This window comes from Triturus cristatus, chromosome 7, assembly GCF_964204655.1.
Source record: "Triturus cristatus chromosome 7, aTriCri1.1, whole genome shotgun sequence".
NCBI lineage: Eukaryota > Metazoa > Chordata > Amphibia > Caudata > Salamandridae > Triturus > Triturus cristatus.
This window is the reverse complement of record NC_140590.1, coordinates 1,763,953,698-1,763,972,831: the sequence shown is the minus strand read 5'-3', so window position 1 is coordinate 1,763,972,831 and position 19,134 is coordinate 1,763,953,698. Positions and strand designations below refer to the sequence as shown.

Here is a 19,134-nt window from a genome sequence, read left to right as displayed (position 1 = left end):
ACATGAAAAGCATGTCTGCCATCTTAGAATGTACAGAGTGTATCCCTAGATATACATACATATGTCTTCTTTAGAAACTCCAAAACTACTGAACAGATTTACACAAAATTTCAAGGTAAGCCTCGGCCTTGCAAGCAGTCAAAATGGAACACTAAAGTGTTTCCCAGAAATACAGTGTTTTGCAGAATTTATTCCAGAAAGTGGAGATATTTTTAAAACTAACATGAAGGATACATACTACCCAAGAAGGAGTACTCATCTTCATAACATGTGTCTCTATGAAGTACTTCAGCACTACACATATAGAAGTAATGTAAATGAAAACATACAAGAAGGAAGATACGGAGTTCTTGGATGTGACTGTTGTTTAGTCAGACATAACAAAGAGAATATAATTATCGACCGAAAGCTTAGTTGTCAAACCCCAGATAGAAGAGATTTCTTCTACTTGCCACTTTTGCAGTTGTTCAAGCCATGGCGTACAGAATTTGATTACTTGGACACTATGATTGCTATGAAGACTCTTTCAACACTGTGAAAGACACCATTGAGTGCTCAGTCTTTCCAACCTTCCTGAGAATTTTGAAAGATGAGAATGACAAGAAGAAACAGTCACTGCTGAGATAGCCAAGGAGAGCTCACAAGCAGCCGAAGTTCTGCACCAGCGAGTCAAGATCTTCCTGGAGAACCTATTGTTCAAAATGAAACAGCTATAGCTATGAATGAGGGGGAGATTGCAATGTAGCAAGAAAGGAGGAATCTGTGGATTTCAAATACTTCGTAGAGTACAGACAATGAAAAAAAAGAAATTTACAACAAAGTTTAAGGTAAAATAGAGCATGGATTTCTCTACTAGAGGAAACAGTGTGATTGTTCGTCATACAAACTAATATTACTATTCATCAGTGGTCAAGGTGGCATATAAAAAAGATTCTGAATTAAAGTTCTCACTGGTTATCTACAGAAGCCTACAAAACTAAATTTGTCATGTGTAGTAAAAGCATCAACAAGATTAGCCGCACATAACATTAAAGGTATTACTTTGCATCACATAGTAATACGACCCTATTGAACATGGCAATAAACTAGAATATGAGAAACTATTTGGTGAAGCTTGCAATGAGGTATCAAGCACATTGAAGAAACCTAAGCTTTTAATCATTGATGAGGTCAGCATGGTTTCCAACTTAATGCAAGCTTTCATACACTTAGAAATACAGCAGATTTTAAGGCACAAACTACGATGTCCTTTTTGGAGGAAAACATTTAATTGTATTTGGTGACCTATTGCAACTCACTCCTGCAAAAGGATAAACTGTTTTCAAAACACTTGTCCATATCGAAACAAGAAATTCTCTGGGGAGTATTGGAAATGTCACTGTTTGGTTAAACTTTAAATACAAGGAACTAGTGAAAAATATGCATCAAGCATCCTTTGTAAATTATGCAGATATACTGAAGGACATAAGAATAGGAGTTCTAACAAAAGAGGGGAAAAGTGTTTTCAAAAGTCGTCTTATCAAGATAATTTTTCCATCGAATATTACAGCAGCTGAACTACTGCACAATTTCATTGAAGAACAGAAGTCTACAGTTTATTTAATACCAACACTTCAAGAGTGCTATAACTTCAATTAACATTTACTACAACTGGAGAAAGAAGACATTTTGAAAATTACTGCTATTGAGAAAATGGAACATCACGGAGTCACAATACTACTCACAGATACACTACAAGTGAAATTGGATCTCTTGGAGAAGTCTGTCTTGAAAACTGCAGGAGTAGAAAGTATTTTACATGTAAGCAAAAACGGTCGAATCATTTTGCATTGTACTTTGAATGTACAGGAAGGGTTAGTAAAGGTATCAAAAGGTAAAATAATTGATTTTATTAATTTCCCTAATAGAGATGAGGTTAAATCCTTGGCCATAAAATTTGATCATATTAATGGCATGAAGCAGATTGGCTGTTGTGTTGCTGGTGAAAGACTATGTGCACCGACAGCAGTTCCCACTCTCTCTAGCATATGCTGTTACTCTCCATAAGTCACAAGGTTTAACTGTAGATGCAGCTTCTGCTAATATTGGAAGTACTGTATTTAGAGAAGGATTGTCATATGTTAAAGAAAGTTAGTGCGGCAGAAAACGAACGCTTGCACTGTGCAAGATGCAGTTTGCACTGATTGCACAGTGCAGACAAGCATCCGGCACTGTGCAATCAGTGCGAACAGCATTTTGCACAGTGCACTACGCAGTTTGCGTAGCTACGCGTAGCTCGAGTAGTGCGAAGCGCACTTCGCGTAGCTACGCGTAGCGCTACTTCACAAACTACGCCCAGGGTTAGATTATTCACCTACCACTAAAATACATTCTAAGCATTTTCTCTATTTAACATTACCAGATTCAAAGAGTGTACACACATACGCACACATATGTACATATACACACACAGATATACACACACATATACACATACACACAAATATACACACAAATACACACATACACACATATACACATACACACACATACACATAGGGATATACATATACACACAAACACACAAATATCCACATACACACACACACATATATACACATACACACGTATACACATATATACATACACAGATATACACATACACACATATACACACACATACACCCACATATATATACAGCACCCATACACACACACACACACACACATATAACACACATATACACATACACACACACATATACACACACACATACACACATATATACACATACACACATATATACACACATACACACCCATACACATTCTCATAAATATACATACATGTACACATACACATGCATATATATATACATGTACACATATACATACATATATACATACACATATATTCATACATATTTACCTATGCATATATTTATACATACATATGTAAATATAGCAATGTATGGCTCCAGGAGGGGAGCCGAGCCGCGCAGCCCTCCTCCTCCTGTATTCACAAGCTGGCACCTGGGAAGTGGTGGTCCCCAGGCTCATATATTGCCAGACTAAATTCAACACATGATGCATGGCACATGGTGCACAGATGTCCACAAAGTGCTCTTTCACACTGCAGCCTGTGTTGCAGGCCTTTTCCTGGCCCCTTTTCCTGGCCCGCAGCACAAGCTGCCATGTTAAAAAGCAATTTCCACCTGCCAGCACTGCGGTTCTATCATAATTGGATGGTTGGACCGCCGCCTGACCACCTGCTATCATAATCGAGGCCTAAGTTTTGAAATTACTCCGTAGACTTATTTTTGCTGATGTTTTCTGTTGGAGCATTTTTTGCTGCTAGACCGGTGGCAAAAAAAAATATTATTGATGTTATCAATTCTGGTATGCACTGCATTGACTTTCATTGACTGTCATCTTTTACTTGAATGCAATGTCTCGCTTTTCAATGCAGTATTTTCTTCTGATGTCACCTCGGTTGAGTTCTGAGATGTTAGTTTCTGAGAGTACACTTTTACCTATGTGTATATTTTGCCAAGTTTGTAATCCAAAGTATCTTTTTTAAATATTTTGGTCTAGCTGTCATTGATGTCTCTTGCATATGTGTTGTTGATTGCCTAGGATATGAACCTTAGTCAAGCACCAACCACATTCTTAGTCAGGGTAAGTCACAAACACAGACTAAATGAACCTGTGCTCAATCTCTGGTAGCTTGGCACAGAGCAGCCAGGCTTAACTTAGAGGCAACGTGTAAAGTATTTGTGCTACACTTCAAACATTAACACAGTGAAAACACCACAAAAAGACTCCACACCAGGTTAAGAAACTATAACTTAGTTTTAGAAATATAACAAGATCAAAACAGCAGCAATCCAAATAAGTAGAACCAGAGTTATGTGTTTTTAAAGAATAAACAGTAAAATAGTGCTTACAAGTATAAAGCGCCAACCAGGGATATCTGGTTGTGCTGGACCAAGTCAAATCCAAAGTTCAAGGCAACCACAATGGAGCACGGGTCAACTACGGTTCCGGGTAAGTCCCACTGAAGTTTATCTTCTCAAGAATTGTGCCAAGGAGAGCGTTGCTGGTGGTGGTCATGGGGGGCAAAGAGCAGGCCGAGCTGAGCGTCGCAAATGGACGGGCTGGACCCTCATGGTGGTGATCTGCATCGAGAGACGATGATTGCTGTGCGCAGAGATGAACTTGTGGAGGCTTGCTCTGATCCTTTGTGCATGCAGCACAGTTTCAGAGCAAACAGGCCCATTCACAAAGAGCCCAAAAGTTTGATTTCAGGAAGCTGAAAACCCATTCCAATGGCCTAGGACCGGAGAGGTGCCTCTTGGGGATCAGGAGCTTGTTGAAGATGGGTTCAGGAGCTGTGGAGTGCCTGTTATGTCTCTGAGGCTCAGATCAGGAGACCAGCAGATTAGCCCTTGGAGTCACTTTGTGGTCCTGAGTTCAAGATGGATTTGAGGTCCAGTTCTTCCTCTCTAGGGCAGAGGGCAGCAGGTCAGCACAGAAAGGAAGCAGTTCTTTCAGAGCAGCAGTCCAGCAAAGTGACAGTCCTTCAGCAGCATAGCATCCTTAGCAGAGTATACACAGATCCAGAAGTGTACTGAGTTGGTATGGTCTGAAGTCAAAAACTTATACCCAGTGGTGTCTTTGAAGTGGAGGAGACTTTTAGGAGGCTTTAAAGTGCACAAAGGCCTTGCTTTCCTGCCCTGACTCACTACAGGGGGTATGCAGCCCTTTGTGTGTGAACAGGACACAGCCTACTAAGGTGCAAGTGTGAGGCTGTGCCCAGCTCCTCCATCCCATCCTGCCAGGAGGACCTACTGAGGCCCATCAAATTATACTTAAGCTTCCTTTGCATGTGGCTGTCTAAGGAAAATACACAAAGTCCACCTGTCACACACCCCGACTGATCAGATACAGGCTGTAAGGACTCAGGGCTAAGAGCAGGAAACTGGCAACTTTCTAAAAGTGGCATTTTCAAAGTTGTAATGATGAATTCAACATTACCATTAAAGAGTATTTATCACTACAAATTCATAGGTATTAAACATGACAGATTTACTCCCTCTCAATCAGGAATGACAGCTTATTAAGTGTAGGAAGGAATACCCAATGTTATCCTATGAGAGGAATAGGCATCCCAGTAGTGAAAAACACATTTGGGAGCTTTTCCCTACCAGGACATGCAAAACTTAAAAGTAGTTGTCCTATCTGTTGATTACACAGCACCCTGCTCTATGCGCTATCTAGTGCCTACCTCAGAGACAACATCTTTGTAATTTAAGGGGAGATTAAGACTTGGCAATGGGTTTAAAATGCCAAGTCAACATGGCAGTTTAAACTGCACACACAGGTTCTGTAGTAGCAGGCCTGAGACATGGTTAGAGGGTTACTTGAGTTGGCGGCACAATCAGTGTTGCAGTACCACTAGATGTATTTAATTTACAGGCCCTGGTCACATGTAGTGCACTCTACTAGGGACTACATTTAATATGCCAATTAAGGACAAATCCATCAAGCCATGTTTAGGGAAGTGAGCACAAGCACTTCAGTACTGGTTAGCACAGAGTACTAAGGCCAGCAAAATTGGAGGAAAGGCTGACAGTTCTCACAGTATCCAATTTCTTAATGAGGTTATCCAACATGTTTTTGAAATCATCTAATGACAGTTTGGTGGCTATCTCATGTTTTTCTGTAGCCATTTCTTCATCTAAATGTTTCAGTAAGTTTGCTAGTTCCTCTAATTTCAAAACAATAAAGTCCAAAGAACATTTATTCAATATAGCGGACACTTTTTTCAGTGAATTGTTTATTGCCCTTACACAAGGACGGTTTTAAAGCCACTCTGTGACCACCTGGCATGCACTTTGCCTTATGATACTGAATCAGAGTTACCACATGTTGCTTTGGATTAATCTCGCTTCGCATGAAATATTCCAAATGTTTCAAGTGTTTATTTATTTTTCCCTTTGACTTCTTTCCCATTTCTACAATTAAATTGTAATTTTCTAGTGCTTCCTCTTTCGTGTACGCTACAATTGCTTCAAACAACATTTTCCTTAGTTCAAATGCGTGCTATTTGTTTGATATTAAAAGACAGGTACCAATTGCAGTCTCTACGAGCTATGAGTTATGTATGAATCCATGACCGTATATAAGAGAGGAAAAATTCAGCCTGGCTGATTTTAATTTAATGGTGAATTGTTCTTTCCTAGACAACATTATGGAACTCTCTGATCAGCATATGCATTTTGCACAATAGCATATATTGTAGAAGCATCATATTTGGGTATTGTAGCTTCAGCAAAAGTAGCAGAATTTATCAGAAATACAAAAGCATAATTGAGTGTTACAATCTATGCATATAGAAGTGTGGTTTTGGAGAGTTTCAAGTAACCCTGGGAGGAGTTGGAGGAGTGCCACTATGCGGAATTCCACAGAGTTGTCTAAAATCTCAGTGGAATTCCACTCTGCTCCGCCTTACTTGCAGGCGGTAGACCTGGAAGATTCCTAACCCCCAGACTGCCACCTGCTTTGCAGCACTTACCTGGGTCTGGCATTCTCTGCCGTGCCGTCATGGTTCAGTACTATTTGGAAAGGAACTGCAAACATTGATGGAGGGTTTGGTGATGTGGATGGTGGCTATTAAAAAAAAAACTAACCCCTACTATCATAATTATTCTTAGTCTAATTGATCTATGTGTTTCATAAACTTTTTGAAGAGTATCTATTTTAAGGGAGGTTTTAAATGTGATTGTGGAATGAGGAAGTAGAAGAAGAAGTTGACCAGAAAAAGAAAGAGGGAAGATATTTAATTTGATGGTATCAAAGCCCAGGTTTGTGATGAACTGAAGGCCATGGAGAAGATAACGTTAAAGAAACCAAAAATGATAGATGACTTGTTGTATAGTAGAGATGGGTAGTTTCTGATGATTTAAAAAATCATCAGAGGGAAGAGCTATGAAAGTGTTTTGATTAATTAGAAAATAATGTTTATTCACATGTGTTTAAGTTAGCACGACTAGGTCACAAATTTAAATTATTGGGCTTAAGCCTGCTTGCACTGGCATCATATTTAAAGTTGCAGATGAAAATGTTGCATATACCATTGCAAGAATACGTTTCCTGTATGCATATTTTTCTTCTGTGTTTTTCCTTTCATAAAATGGATGAAATTGCATTTCCTTTATTGTGTTGTTTTCTTGTACTGAAACAATGTATGTACTAGTGTGCCTTATGAGGAAGACATGTTAATATGTTCTTGTATATAGCAATATTCAAGACCTTTTGCCTAGGCCTGTTCATTTCTCTATTTACTTCATAAATTCACTGCTATTAAGTGTTGCAAAAATATTTCCTTATGAGCTAATTCTTGTTATGTTTGAAAAATATGTGCTCCCCTTTCTGGGATCTGTGCCAGACTTTCTGCAGACTTTCTGCTTGCTTTCTCGTAGGCAGACTCCATGTCAGCAAATGTATACTTGTAGACCTTCCCCTGCCTTTTGAACTGAGCGCTCTCCATGTTGTACTGACTGCTGATTTATATTTCCACCTATGTCTCTTTCCTCTGAGGCATATTTTATATTGCTTATTTATGTTTAGACTCTCCATTGACTTATGAACTGAGTAGCTTCATGCTAGTTCTTTGTTGAACTATATTGTGGCTTATGTTAATTCTCTAAATGATGGACTCTCATTATTGAGTCTGATTTGAATTTGACAACCTATTTTTTTTGCCTTCTGCAATGATTCTTAAATTTTGAATACACCCTTAAGGTTTTTGACAATGAATTTTGTCCTGCAAAGATTCTATTCTAACTTTAAATACCACTGTCCAGTGGGACTCACACAGCCCCGATATTGCGTATCGGTCCTTTAAAGGAATCAGCGAAAAGTGTCAACAGCATTACTCTAAACATGTTTCTCTAATATTGTAGATCTTCTCAGTCTACATCATCAAACGTTCATTATCACATGACCGTAGTGGTTTCCCATTCAAAGCGGTCAGTCACAAGGGTTGGGATGGTGTGTTGCACTAAGGCGTGGAAATGAAATGTCTGCTTTCTGTCTCTCACATGTGTTGATGTGTTGATGTTTGCATTCTGCTCTAATCCTCCTCACCTGACCTCTCTCTTGCTTCAGTGTTCAGATTACAGAGGATGGATCAGTACCTGATGGCGAGCATGAAGCAGAAAGGTGAGAGTAATACATGCAGCTCATCAGGTTACTTTCAGCATCATTGTTCAACAATTGTTTATGCTGCTTCATTTAGTCAAAGTGGAATACATTTCATGAAAGACCCTTTCCACTTTATAGTTTAGGTTCATATGCTGAACATATGGCCAGTTGGATCCCGGAGGTACTTACATTGCAAAAGGGCACTCTTCTCCCACTACTAGCACCAATAACTCATATCCATTTCACAGCTCTCAGAGTTGACTGGGGCTGACGCCTCCAACAGATCTCTATTTCTGTACATCATGGACATGGAGGAAGAGCCCACAGGTCAGTTCCCACCACTGAGAGGGCTAGCCAGAGTACCAGCAGAGCTCTGAGTGTCATCAACAGAGAATCGTATGTGCCAGACCATCAGGCTAGATCTCAGAACAGGTATAAAAACTATCAGTGGCCCAGTCTGCTAGAGGCACAGCCCAGTTCCAGAGTAGAGCCAGAGTTACTAAGGACTTGGGTTGCTCTTGTATGATGCAAGTCACCAGTAGGCAATGTAAGTCCTTAAATGGAGTATGTAGAGCCATGCAAGGAGTGGGTTGCATCTCCTTGCGTGACTTTGAAAAGAAATGTAATGCAACTCAGTGGCTTGCATTACATATCTTAGTATAGCTTAGCATATATCTTTGTAGATATGGAGCATTTCTGTTCTCTGTGTTACACACTACACAGCACAGCATACTCTCTTTCTGTGTTGCTTTTTTTGGAAATGTTAGTAAATCTGAGCCTTGATTTGAACTAGAACAGAAAATGAGACAGAGAAGTGTTTCCTGATACATTCCTGCCATCAAGGGCATGGTGACATCATCAGAACAATATACAGCACTCCAGACAGTGAGATGGACCTCTCCTATGTGGCCTCACTGGACAGTAAAGCTTGCACTTCCCTGTGACTGGCTCCTTGGGGAGAGTATATTCAGAGCTTTGATGACAGGGATTCTTTACCCAAGAGAAAGAGAAAGTTGTACTTTGGTACTACTTTTTTGATTTTCCCTTGTAAAGTGTTTGTCGGCTGCCACTGCACTCAATTCAACTTGAAATCACAGAACCCTATGCAACTTCCCAGAACAATTAATTTGAGACTAGCATGGTCATTTAGACCCTGGCGGGTGGTGGCATGTCCTGGCTGTGAGGATATTCCACCATATTTATAGATTTTCACCAGGCAGACCGGGATCATCTCTGTTCCATCAGCAGAGTCACCTGTGCACCAGTTAAATCCCGGAAGCTTTTCCGATTGGACGCCATGTTTGGTATTCCAGTTTTAAGGAACAGAGTCCCAAAGCGCAGTCTCTTTCTAAAAAAAGGAAACCAGTGGCCCTAATGTTTTTTTCCCCCTGTGCTTGGGGCCGAATGTGTTTTTATTTGCATAGTGGACATTGGTAGGGAAACATTAGCAGACATCACATCTGCCTGTCTGATTTATACTTGGAGGAACCACCTAGTGTCTGTCAGCCTATGCCCCACTGAGCCATGCGAAGGTCAGGCCTTCTTTTGCTGTAGTTTTCTGAACCCAGTTGCTGTGAAAGGGACAGCAATCACAAACAGGAACAATACTGAACTGTTCCACAGGAGTATTTATTGTTTACTTAATAGAAACAATCTCTTCCTTTCTCACTTTTGTTTCTGGAAAATACTAGTGACTGAGCTACATGACACGGTGGCCAAAAGTGTTCCCGCCCTGCCCACAGAAGAATGAAAATTACAATCTGGAGTGGCGAGAGATTGCAATGCAGTGGCTGGGTGTCAGCTGCCCCAGAGGTCTGATTGTTTGTCCTCACGGGGCAAACAACATCTCAGTATTTTAAGATCAGGCAAATTATATTCAAGACTAATTGGCAGCAAATTCTGGTATGGTGGCCTATCGCCTAATCAGAAAAATATACCAATTGATAAATTGATAAATAAAATAAATCCCATACAAAGAATATAAATATTTATTCAAGCAAAAGGGGTCACTGCTGCATAATTAAAGTACCACACATTGAAATAATGACACAAAAATACAACAAGTATCAAATTTGCCTAATCATAACTTGTAACAATCCTCACTCAAGTAAATACCTTCTATAGGAAACTGACCCTTTCGGTCTGATCAACCCCAATTTTTCTGGACTGATGCTGCTGGTTGTTTGACTCTGCCATGGTGATAATGCTAACCAGGTCCCAGTGCATGTGTTTGGGCTGCTAAAGTTTGACAAAATTGTCTAACTCCTCACTGGCATTCTTTACATTTCTATATAACCATAGTATATGGTGTGGAAATACGACCATGCCATGAAAAGTTGAATGTCACCCGTTGACTGCCATACTTATTGTGCCATCCTCTAGTGTGACAAAGAAAAACAGGGCTTCAAGATTACCACTGTAGCCTGACTCCTGCCATGCAAAGCCTGCAGTGAGACCTCTTAAAAAAAAAACTTTGAATAGGTAACAACTTTCATTTTAAATGGTATTAAGTCACCCCTCTGTAAGCCTTGTAGTATGGTGCATGGTCTTTAGAAGTGGGACATGTAGAAAAGGAATATTACCATGTCCGTACAGTGACAAGGTCCTAAAAAACTATTTTCACAGTGGCAGGGCTAGTCGTACTATGTAGAAAAACAAACTAGAGATTAAAATACTGATACTGTAGCTCAGGAATGGGACAAGCTAGGACATTAATTAAAACACTTTTTAGGAAAAAGGTAACTTTTAGAAGAGTTTTTTAGAGTAGTGTAAGTAAACCAGTGTCTATCTCAAGGACACATTATCCAATATGTTGAAGACTGTTTTTTTCTTATTTAGAGACATAAGGCCTTCAAAAGTGTGTAAGGAAAGCTGTGGTAGGTCGAACAATTTTGCTTTACGAAAAGTCCTGCTGCCAAAAGAAAACATTTGTTTCAAGTACCTAAACAATTTTTAACACCCCCATAACATGAGGACATAAGTATCTGTTCTCTCTAGGACATCATGGGCACATTTCTTCTTTTAGATAAGGAGAATCTCTTTTTTCTGTATAGTAACATTGGAAGTGTAAGAAATTGGGTTGTTGGTTGACTGGGGTGTGAGCCCTGGTCAAGCAGCAAACACAGTCCTTGTCAGGACGAGGCACAAGTCAGCTCTAAATTAAACCTGTGCTTACTCATATAGTAGCTTGGCACAGAGCAGTGAGGCCTAACTTAGAGGCAATGTGTAGAGTATTTGTGCAACGCTTCAAACAGTAATATAGTGAAAAACACAACGCAAAAGGATCCCACACCAAGTTAGAACAATAGAGTTATTTTTAATGACTTGAACAAGACCAAAATGACAAAATCCAATCGGTAAAACCAGATGCATGCAATTTCAAGGTTTTCAGTGAAAATAGTGAAAAAAATCCACAAAGCGCCAACTATTGATATTGGGTGACACCGTCGCCTGGACCGTGGGATTGCTATAGGGACCCAGTTAGGTCCGCTGAACAAAGTACCTTTAAACCTTGTTTGCAGTACGTTGCAAGTGTCCACATTGATAAAGCATTGTGTGATGCGACGAGGCTGCAGTATGAGGTCCTGCATCATCATTGATTATCCTGTCAATGATGGTTTGTGATACAAAGTCTGGTGTCGAGGATTCGTTGAGGAGTCAGGGCGATGCATTGGTTCAGAGAAGCTGCAAGGCTGTGATGCGAAGTCTGTCATCAAGGCTGCAGTCGACAAGTGATGCGAGAGACTGTTCCTGGGATGCATCACGCAGTGGTGGTTACCATGAGGTGGTGGTCTGTGATGCTATGCGGATCTTTGCACTTGAAGAGACCCATCCAGTGACGACGCTGCAGCGCTTCTGCTCACAGTTGGTCACACAGCAGATGAGATGCACCAGTTCTTCTGGATCCACAGAGGCTGATGGAACACGTTAGGCCCACTTCCTAGGGTCCAGGACTGTGGCGGCACAACTTGGCAGGGTGTACTCACAAATGGCAGAGTCCAGCTGTTGGGTGGAGGTTGCTGGAACCTTCTGTCACTCAGGCTCAAATCAGGAGGCCAGCCAACTAGCCTTTGGGGGTCACTTTCAACAGCACCACAGTTATTCTTCCTGGCAGAGACATCTACTTCCTCCCTGTCCTGGGCCAAGCTTGTCTGGGTCACAATAGCCTAGTGTCAAGCCATTTTTGAGGGTGCTCAGGCAGGGCCATTGTGATATACAAGTGTGGTATGTACTAGCTCCTCACCCTTGTTAACTCAGAGTGGCCCTTATTGCTAACACCAGTTCTCCCTTTGTCCCACTGTCTGGAAACAATGCACAAAGACCAACTGCCAGTTACACCTAGTAATGTGACCCAGGAACAGGCTGCAACACCAAGTGGTTAGGAAATGAAAATGAAAACTTACTAAAAGTGGCTGTGTCAGAATTGTGAATACAAATATGAGTTTTGCATTAAAGAAGGCTTTTAATTATAACTCTTTGGACACCAACTAAATATTCATACCTGATCGTAATTGAAAGTTATCCCTTATGAAATATAATAAGGTAACCCAATGTTTTTCTATAGGAGAGGTAGGCCTTGCAGTAGTGAAAAACGAATTTAAGAGCTTTTCACTAGTGCATGTAAGACTGAAAGGTGCATATCCTACATTGTAAATACAGTGCACCCTGCCCTCTGGATTGTCCTCGCTAAACCCGGACTCATGCCGGCACCGCTTCGACCCTTGATTGACTCCTGAGACAAACAAGTTATATTTATTCACGGTCCGTACTAGCACACCGCTCTGACAATTGCTAAACTGTACTGGATGCGATTTAAACCACTGATTTTTCCCTCCCCCTTCTCTCTCTTGACCGCGGCAGCCTGAGCGCCCATTGCACCTCATTTTTTCAGCCTAGCCTTGCAAGACTAATTCCTCAGTATCCCAGACCACTTCATGTTCATTACTAACCTTCAGCACCTACATAGTGCGACACCCGAGTGGTTGCACTTACCCCCGCCTTCAAGCAAGCACTTGTTTAAAATTTGTAACCTGGTCCTGATGATGGCCTAAAATCAATACAGGCCAAAACGCTGTCGACCTTGCAGCGCATTTCAAGGTGCCATCCTCGTGGTCCCAAATGCCGATTTTGTCCATTAATGTATCAAATCTTTGAGTACCAATAAGAGTTTACTGTATATATCATTGTATTTTTCTGCGCCTTCTCTCGCTGTACATATCCCTTCACTTGTCACTTGCGTCATTCACTTGCGTCACAAGCCCTTGTGCACAGTTTTGTACAGGTTACATGACATTTAATGTAATGTAGAGCTTTTGTTTTGATCTGTTAACCAAATATATGAATAATTATGTTTTGCATTCAAAGTTTTATGATTTTTTTGTTTCCCTTCCCCCCATTTTATTTCCCATTTCTTGCGACATGCTACGTGCATAATCTTTTATAATTATCAACAAAATAATACCTGCTGAGACATTGTTGTATGCTACATACTCTGGACTGTCCAAGGCGATTGTAGGGGTGATATATATTAAAAAGTAAGGTATGGGCCTGGAAAAGGTTTCTATTGCCAGGTTGAAATAGCAGTTTAAAACTGCACATACAGGAAGCAACGGCAGGCCTTGGATATGTTTAAAGAGCTACTTAAGTGGGTGGCTCAATCAGTGCTGTCGGCCCACTAGAACCATTTAGTTTAAAGGTCCTGGGCACAATTAGTGCCACTTTGCTAGGGACGGACAGGTAAATTAAATATGCCAACTGGGTATAAGCCAATTCTACCATAAGTTAAAGAGAGCACAAACATGTTAGCACTGGTTAGCACTGGTAAAGGGCACAGAGTCCTAAAGCCAAGAAAAAAAAATTCAGCAAAAATAGGAGGAAGGCAGAAAGTCTGGGGATCACCATGCCGGAAGAGCCAAGTCCAACTCACAAAATATGGAAAGTACATAATTGCTCAAATGTAGTGTTTTTTGGATATGGCCAAATACCCAGCCAAACCTGCTCATCTATGTAACTCTCAACTGAATTGTTCTATCTTTTGCTCAACTGCTCATTCATTTTTGCCTTTCCAAAGCCATCCCTGGCTACTTTCTGTGAAGCGTAGCCATACCAATGGCAGTGTACTACTCAATTGCTAATTGCTTAACATAACATAACATAACATAACATAGCATAACATAACATATGGTTACTCCATGATGTCAACACCCTACACAGCCTTAGGTGCCGATCACGATCCGGTAAAAAATTACCCCGTGCGACTCGTATCCGGTCTTTTTACCGTACGAATCGTACAAGTGCCGTACGAACTGGCAATCACGATTCGCATGGTAAAAAGTCCATACGAACCGCATTGGGAATCATTCCCCACACGTCCTCGGGTCGGAAAATGTGTCCGTCACGTCCTCGGACGATTTACCGTACAAACGTGAAAAGTCAAGTCCGACCGAGGAATCACGATCCCACCCGTGCGTCCGAACTCACAACCGTATGGTAAAAACACCGTCCGCACCGAACTCCCATTGCAACCATGGAGACATGTGCCCGCATACGCGCCCAAAACTCCCCCCAGCACCCATACGTTCGAGTCGTACTCCCTGTGAATGTACACCCCCCCGTATGTACACCCGTGTACGTGTCGAACCCCCACCCGTGTATGTACACCCCAGTACGTTCGAGTCGTACCCCCACCCCTGTACGCGTCATACCCCCGTGTACCTACACCCCAGTACGTTCCAGTCGTACCCCCACCCCAGTATGTGTCGTACCACCGTCTATGTACACCCCAGTACGTTCGAGTCCTACCCCCACCCCTGTACGTGTCATACCCCCGTGTACCTACACCCAAGTACGTTCCAGTCATACCCCCACCCCAGTACGTGTCGTACCACCGTCTATGTACACCCCAGTATGTTCGAGTCCTACCCCCACCCCTGTACGTGTCATACCCCCGTGTACCTACACCCCAGTACGTTCCAGTCGTACCCCCACCCCAGTACATGTCGTACCACCGTCTATGTACACCCCAGTACGTTTGAGTCCTACCCCCACCCCTGTACGTGTCATACCCCCGTGTACCTACACCCCAGTACATTCCAGTTGTACCCCCACCCCAGTACGTGTCGTACCACCGTCTATGTACACCCCAGTACGTTCGAGTCATACCCCCACCCCTGTACGTGTCGCACCACCGTCTATGTACACCCCAGTACGTTCGAGTCAGACCCCCACCCCTGTACGTGTCATACCCCCGTGTACCTACACCCCAGTACGTTCGAGTCCCACCCCCACCCCTGTACGTGTCGTACCCCCGTGTACCTACACCCCAGTAAGTTCGAGTCGTACCCCCACCCCTGTACGTGTCACACCCCTGTGTACCTACACCCCAGTACGTTCCAGTCGTACCCCCACCCCAGTACGTGTCGTACCACCGTCTATGTACACCCCAGTACGTTCGAGTCCAACCCCCACCCCTGTACGTGTCATACCCCCGTGTACCTACACCCCAGTAGGTTCCAGTCGTACCCCCACCCCGGTACGTGTCGTACCACCGTCTATGTACACCCCAGTACGTTCGAGTCCTACCCCCACCCCTGTACGTGTCATACCCCCGTGTACCTACACCCCAGTACGTTCCAGTCGTACCCCCACCCCAGTACGTGTCGTACCACCGTCTATGTACACCCCAGTACGTTCGAGTCCTACCCCCACCCCTGTACGTGTCATACCCCCGTGTACCTACACCCCAGCACGTTCCAGTCGTACCCCCACCCCAGTACATGTCGCACCACCGTCTATGTACACCCCAGTACGTTCCAGTCCTACCCCCACCCCTGTACGTGTCATACCCCCGTGTACCTACACCTCAGTACGTTCCAGTCGTACCCCCACCCCAGTACGTGTCGTACCACCGTCTATGTACACCCCAGTACGTTCGAGTCCTACCCCCACCCCTGTACGTGTCATACCCCCGTGTACCTACACCCCAGTACGTTCCAGTCGTACCCCCACCCCAGTACGTGTCGCACCACCGTCTATGTACACCCCAGTACGTTCGAGTCATACCCCCACCCCTGTACATGTTGCACCACCGTGTACCCCCACCCCAGTACGTTCGAGTCGTACCCCCACCCCAGTACGTTCGAGTCCTACCCCCACCCCAGTACGTGTCGTACCACCGTCTATGTACACCCCAGTACGTTTCGGTCCTACCCCCAACACAACCTCCTAAGTATAGAGCGCACCCCAGGCCCCAACATCACAACCGCATGTACGAGTCGTACCAACCCACACACAAGGACAGCACCATACAACCAAATGGCCCATGTACACACCGTACACACGCTCAAAACGCACGTACACAACCAGGACGAAACAAAACAACACAAGAATACACCATTCGAATGGCACAAAGCCACTAAACATGGCCAACAAACACTACAAATACACCTTCACTGACCTGCAACTGCCAAAGACAAACAGAGGCCCAAAACACCACCACTCCTTATAACACACCCACCCAAACTTCAAACACTGCCACACCCACCCATGGACCAATAAAAAGGGCCCACACACACAAACCATGAGCCTTTGCAACAGACTCACTGCTGCCAGACACCACAGAACCATACTACAAGCTACACCACACCTTACACTTGCACACCTTCACACAACCACCCTCACAAACACCCTCTCATCACATTCACACCCACCCACCCACAACCATCCACACACCCCCCCCAACATCCACACACCCCCCCACCATCCCCACCCACACCCCTCACCATGCCCACTACCAAGAATCCAAAGTTCAGTAACCGAGAGTTGGAGGTCCTTGTTGATCAAATCCTCAGAGTCGAGCCACAGATCTTTGGAACATTGGTCAGAAGCACCAGCCTGGCAGCAAAAACAGCCATGTGGCAGACCATCGTCGATGCTGTGAATGCTGTTGCGGACACCAGAAGGACCAAGCAGGAATGCCAGAACAGGTGGTACGATCTGCGGAGGAGGGTCAGAGCCAAGAGGCAGGAGGAACACGACCAGGCCAACGCCACCGGAGGAGGGCCCTCCCGCAGAACCGTACAGTACCATCCCTGGGAGGAGAGGGTGATGGCCATACTGCCGGTGGAGGCAGTCGAAGTATTAGAAGGACTCCGAGACCCGGGTGAGTACACAAACAACGCACCTCACATGGGGGGAACTGCATCCACAACCAAAATCACTAACAGGCACGCAACCACCACAAGCCATCGCATGACTCAACCACACTCCATGAGCAGGCACATGCCACTGCTGCCACCATGCCCCATGCACCCAGCTGGACAATGTCAAGTCACAGGCCACAGAAGACAACAACACATGACACGGTAACCCGGATGGCGGGAGGCTGGGCCCCAAAAATCACATAGTGCGACTCCGAAGCAGACAACAATGCACTCTGCCCATATGGCCTAGGTCACAGCCAGACAAACAGTGTGTCCCAACACAGGAATGACTTGCCAGCAAATGGCGGACGCCTTGCATCAACACATGGGGGTGAAGGCACTGTTTTGCACATGACAGCAGCTAATGAACAGCCAACATTGTGAAAGAGTGGCAGCACACACCACCACAGCAGCAGCGCACAGACACACATCACACCCAATGGGTGCCTGGAGATCTGAAACAAACTCACATCAACAAGCCAAGGGCCACTCAAAGATCTGCTAACAGTCTGTGCCCAGGAAGCTGGGCTGAGGTGACAGAGGGTGACACACAGAGGGAGGGAGAGGGGGACAGAGAGGGAGGGAGAGGGGGACAGAGAGGGAGGGAGACACAGGGAGACGGACAGAGGGAGGAGGCTGACACACAGAGGGAGGGAGAGGGGGACAGAGAGGGAGCGAGACACAGGGAGAGCAAATCAGCCGTGTGGCGTGTGCGAATGGCTGCTCGTCAGCAGGTAGACTGCGTGCATGTAGACAAGGGTGGCCAGTGCCAGAACCCCCCCTCTTCACCATGGCAAAACACAGGGCCATGTCACAACCTGTACACGAGCACAACGACAGCTACCTGGATCATATAAGTGTGTGGATCCACTCCATGTGCACATGTACAGTGCTACACGGAAGGCGCAAATGCATGGCTCGCCACACCTGCACACTCCACTGCTGACTGCAGTCACACTTGACGCAGCAAGTAAGACTGTGCCACACATAGTTAAAGGGGCCAAAGTGGTGCCCAAGGGACACACCCATGCACAAGTGCACTGTGAGTGGAATGCAAGACAGATCCTAATTCCAAGAGGAAATGTGCCAACTTTGAAACAGATGAAACATGGATGTTGCATGGACCAAAATTAACATTGTCTCTCTCACACACAGGTCAACGTCGTGGTGCACCCCCCAACACTGGGGGGGAACACTCACAGGACCTGGATCTGCAGGAGCCCGATCCCACAGGCAGCGACCACTCTCACCACTCTGCGGACGACCCCGACCGACCTAGCCCCTCTGGTGTCCAACCACCTGCAGCACCTGCGTCAGGTACAACTGGGCCAACCACCACCCCCACTCCTGCCACATCCCAGGAGACACCCACGATCCCTGCCCCAACACCACAATGCAGCCAGGCTCGCCAGGAGGGACACGGTGTCCCGGGCACCCAGGAGGAGGCAGGCGACAACGCCAATGCCACCTCTCAGGGGTCCCGGAGACCCCATGTGCCCACAAGGGCAGGCGAGGTGCAAGTGGGCAGGGGTGGTGGGAGTGGAGGACGGCGGAGGCGCGAGCCTGACCAGTTGGCTGGGGATCCGGCATTTTCCCATGTCCGTAACATCCTGGACACATACCGGGAGGACACCACGGGCATGGCCCAGGTTGTGTCCGTCCTCGAGGGGATCAAGGCACAGCAGGCCCAGCAACATGCCTGTCTACTGGAACACCAACGGAGGATGGAGGACAGACAGGCTGAGCA

General features: G+C 44.7%; 1 protein-coding gene across 1 annotated transcript in view; it reads left to right on the top strand.

Moving 5' to 3' along the window:
- Positions 1-19,134, top strand: part of LOC146813019 (killer cell lectin-like receptor subfamily B member 1A) — a 574,194-nt gene that overhangs the window by 435,077 nt on the left and 119,983 nt on the right. Inside the window, exon 4 of the mRNA XM_085620045.1 lies at positions 8,152-8,205. Within this exon, the coding sequence (XP_085476171.1) occupies positions 8,152-8,205 (54 nt within the window). The remainder of the gene's footprint in view (positions 1-8,151; positions 8,206-19,134) is intronic.